Source organism: Gossypium raimondii, chromosome 13 (assembly GCF_025698545.1).
Source record: "Gossypium raimondii isolate GPD5lz chromosome 13, ASM2569854v1, whole genome shotgun sequence".
Classification (NCBI taxonomy): Eukaryota; Viridiplantae; Streptophyta; class Magnoliopsida; order Malvales; family Malvaceae; genus Gossypium; species Gossypium raimondii.
Genome location: NC_068577.1, coordinates 44,712,382 through 44,716,479, shown reverse-complemented (window position 1 = coordinate 44,716,479; position 4,098 = coordinate 44,712,382). Strand labels below are relative to the sequence as shown.

At 34.6% G+C, this 4,098-nt stretch overlaps 1 protein-coding gene across 4 annotated transcripts; it reads left to right on the top strand.

Annotated features, from left to right (window-relative positions):
* Window positions 1–3,674, top strand: LOC105784318 (uncharacterized). Of its 4 annotated transcripts, none has more exons than XM_052626062.1 (9): window positions 1–784; window positions 890–976; window positions 1,056–1,231; window positions 1,490–1,607; window positions 1,706–1,818; window positions 2,179–2,224; window positions 2,523–2,610; window positions 2,840–2,875; window positions 3,441–3,674. In XM_052626062.1, the coding sequence occupies exons 4-9, from the start codon at window positions 1,538–1,540 to the stop codon at window positions 3,499–3,501; spliced, it is 414 nt and encodes a 137-aa protein (XP_052482022.1). In that variant the 5' UTR covers window positions 1–784; window positions 890–976; window positions 1,056–1,231; window positions 1,490–1,537; the 3' UTR covers window positions 3,502–3,674. The 4 variants fall into 4 exon arrangements, with proteins under 4 accessions (XP_052482022.1, XP_052482021.1, XP_052482020.1 ...); XM_052626061.1 differs by having other exon boundaries at window positions 1,049–1,231; XM_052626060.1 differs by having other exon boundaries at window positions 890–1,007; window positions 1,113–1,231.
* Window positions 3,675–4,098: the final 424 nt, after the last annotated feature.

Genomic DNA, 4,098 nt, shown 5'->3' with positions numbered 1-4,098 from the left:
TTTTCCCAAATTTCCCCCCTAAAACCCAAAAACGAAAAAACCCCAAATTTCCCCCTAAAATGGAGGCACCAAAGACGATTCATCTTCTTTGATGAGAGTAGCAGTGTGAGGAATGGGAATTCATCTTCTCATTTGTTGAAACCTGAATCTGGAGAGATATTGAATTTTGGTGAGAGTAAGAGAAGTGGGAATGAGAATTTGTTCACAGGAAACTCTCCGTTCGCCGTGGAGAACAAGAAGAGGTCGCCTAATTCAAGAGGGAGCAACGAAGAAGCTATGCTTTCGTTTACTTCAGGTGTAATTTTACCTTCATTTGGTGTGGTGAAATCAAATGGGGTGCCGGGGATTCAGATCACTCTGATCTTGAAGCTTCCGTTGTTAAGGAGGCCGATAGTAGTCGAGTCGTAGAGCCTGAAAAGAGGCCTCGAAAACAGGGGAGAAAACCGACTAATGGAAGAGAAGAGCCTCTAAATCATGTTGAAGCGGAGCGTCAAAGAAGGGAGAAGCTGGCTTCCTACCTCCACAGAAGACTTGATAACACTAAAAGAGGGAATGGTGAGTGCTCCACCTCGACCTCGAGCCTTCCCTTCATCACTCTAACCTTTACCCGAAAGAAGGAGGAAATCACGATAAGGGCAGTCACCCACCCGGGAGAAGTGTCAGGCCAATCGACCATCAGCTGAGGAGAAGAAATATCGAAAAGATTGAACTTCAATTACTCCGCGATTTAGTAGTGATTCGGGGGAAGAGGAGCTTGGTAGCTTGCTCCAGTCCAGTTTCAGAGGTTCAGAAGCCAAAGGCAACTCTCAGACCCTTTGAGTAACCAGAAGCTTTTTGGTGTCTGTGACCCAGTATTTATTTTCTTGGATGATTGATTTTTATTTTGCAGGTGTGATTGCGTTCTATAAATTGGCCGTGGTTGAGGGAATGAGCATGAGAGCACTCATTGCTTACAGATTCATCTTCGCCACTGCTTGTATAACTCCACTTGCTTTCATCTTTGAAAGGTAACTTTCACAATTCCTCATATAATCTGTTTTTTTTTTAGTGTATAGGTTTTGATACCAGAATAATTCAAGAACTTAATCTTTGGTCAACCAACATAAACATAGTCAAACATGGTGGACACCATCATACTAGCACCAAACATGCTGCTGTTGGCGATCAAGTCTTAGGCTCCTTGTTGGCTTTAGCTTCTTGCCTAACATTTGCAATTTGGTACATAATTCATGTAAGTTTTTTTTATATATAATCATTTTTATTAGGTGCATTCAGTATGTGCATTAAAAGTGAATCTAATTGTTGGATATACTCGGACTAGAAAATGAATTCGATTTAGAGGAATTAATCAAATTAAGCTTATGTCTCAAACTAATCGAGTATGTTTAAACTATTCTTGTTATGTTTGCGCATTATTCTTTCTTTTTTTTTTTCCTTTTGCAGGTTTCTTATTTTTGTTACTTTTCTCATTTCCATTCTTATTTTGCAGCCTGCAGCGTGTTGTAAATCGTTAAGACAAGAAAAGCATTGATCTCCAATGGGGTGGATTGAAGAAAATATGAAATCAACTCATATTAGACAAATTCTCTCTCAAGCCATCAGCCTCGGTGCGTTTCCACTTTTCTCTTAATTCTTTAAAATCCTTTTATACTTCAAAAAATTCCATCGGATAATGATTGAAATTTTTAGTTTAAATCTCGTTAAGGAATGGTTATTTCATCGGCACTGATAATATGGAAAGGATTGATTTGCATTACTGGGAGCGAGTCGCCGGTGGTGGTTGTGCTATCTGGGAGTATGAAACCCGGTTTCAAACGAGTGAGCCAATTTTTTACACGTATTTAAAATTAAGTATTTAAAAATTTTGAGCTTTGATTTGTGATAGTCATATAAATTTAAATTTGCCAAATGTTGAACTGCTTGAACGACAAGTGACAGAAGGTTCTCATGTTCTGATGTAGAAAATCTCTAGAAAGTAGAAACAAATAGTTTTGATAAGGTTAACACCATGGTCAACTCTAACAGTCTTGTTCATGAGCTGTGTACTAGTGGTTGAACATTTTCTTTCTGAAATTTATATAAGTGTTATGGCTGTAAATTATTTGAATTAACGGGTCCCCGCCTGGTTATTCTGTATGCTGGATTTAGTACATTGCATGTTTGGTTATGCTTTGTCAGGTTCATGAGCAGCGAGATAGCAAAGAAGCTGATATACTCACTAAAGGTAGCATATCCTTGATATCAAGCTAGTTGAATGTGAGCAAATACAAGTTGTGGTTTGTTTGTTGAAAATATTTTCTGACTATTAAAATCTCTTTCCCCACCAATGAAGTGGAGAGTGGACACTTCCAAATAGTTTTGTTTGTTTACTTGTGGAATGGTCTTAAATACATTCCAAGTTCTTCTCATTTTTTCATATGTGTGTGTGCGTGTGGTTGATCATTCTTTAAATATCTTCATATGTACAGCTACTGCTTGAGTATGCTAACCTTTTTAATCTTTTGACTGGACATATTCATCAGGAGACGCTAATCTCTACGATGACAGAATGTTGTACACATCTAGTAATCGTTGGTTGCAACAAAAATACATCATGGGCAGAGCTGTTGGGTAAATCAAACACCTATATATTTCTCAAAGTGTTAACAAGTTCTAGAAGTGAAAACATTTGTAAAACACTCTGATTAGGAATTTCTTGCATCACCATTTGTGCTGTATGCTTTGAGTTTCAAGTTCATCACACTTCAATAGTAAAATTACTCTTCTGTTTTATTATTTATTGTATTTTTAATTGTATATATCTTCTCTGAACTAATGTTTTATGTTTTCTGCATGGCAGAAAGGATCCCATAACGTTCACTTATGCTTACCTGAGGTTTGTTCTAAATTTTTCCAAAAATTGGGCTGCCCAGAAAAAAAAAACTTGAAATAGGTTTACTTAGTACTAGTTAAATCGGGCTTGATTTTAGATAAATCTAATTATTATCTTTAAGCATGATATGTTCTAATACTTTGATTTAACCTGTTGATGTATGTATTCTGACTATGGAATATCATGTTCAAATATTCTACAAAGAAGCTAATTAGGAGATTCTGCAATTGTTGATGGTAATTGGAATTTAAGAATATAGGCTTAAGGGTTTAATTGGAATTTAAGCATGATATGTTCTAATATTTTAAATTTATATTGATGAATACTTTCCACCTATATTGACTTAAGTGAGTAGATATATCAGTAGTGTACTTTTTTTATTCCACAAACAATCTTAAAAAGTTGAGATATATTTTTAGATGTATTTTTAATAATTTACTATAACATTATAAGACACCTAATTTACTATAACATTATAAAACTATCTTAAAAAGTTGAATTGATTTACGTATCTTTGCCATGTTTCACTATGGTTTGAACAGATTAAGTTACTCTTATTTTCTTGCAGAGCATGTAGGAGCCAAATTTGCGGTTCAAATTCGAAGCCATGCTCAAAAGTTTTTCTCTAAGGCTCATTGCTTTGAGTTCATTACAAGATTTCCTTGATTAAGTAAATGTATTATATCTTTTATTACCAAGATTTACTTGATTAAGAAAATGCATTGTATATTTTATTACCTTGCATATGTATTATTTATTTTAGTTTTGATTCTAAATTTGTATTTTTACTTAAGTGGTCTAACTTTTGGATTTTAATTGTGTTATTAATTTATTATTTTAAATTCTAAATTTAAATTCATTAATTGTTATATTTATATTTAGTTTTAAAGTTAAAATTTTCGTAGAAAATTTAATTTAAATAATATTTTTTTATTTATCCTTAAAACATAATATAGTATTTATCATAGAAATAAATATTATTTAAAAAAAAATTATATTTTTAAAAGATATATTTTTAGCGGCGTTTGTGTTAAAAGCGTCGCTAAAGGTCTATTCTATAGCGACGTTTGTGGGAAAAAGCGCCGCTAAAGGTCTTGGTCTTTAGCGGCGTTTGTGGGGAAGCGCCGCTAAAGGTCTTGGTCTTTAGTGGCGTTTGTAGGGAAGCGCCGCTAGAGGTCATGGTCTTTAGCGGCGTTTGTGGGAAAAGCGCCGCTAAAGTTAGCGAC

Excerpts from the sequence above, each read along its gene's own strand:
- LOC105784318 (XM_052626062.1), top strand. The coding sequence starts at position 1,538 with ATGGGGTGGATTGAAGAAAATATGAAATCAACTCATATTAGACAAATT. Across the intron at positions 1,608-1,705 it reads CTCTCAAGCCATCAGCCTCG|GAATGGTTATTTCATCGGCA; the intron begins GTGCGTTTCCAC and ends AATCTCGTTAAG. Across the intron at positions 2,611-2,839 it reads ATCATGGGCAGAGCTGTTGG|AAAGGATCCCATAACGTTCA; the intron begins GTAAATCAAACA and ends TCTGCATGGCAG.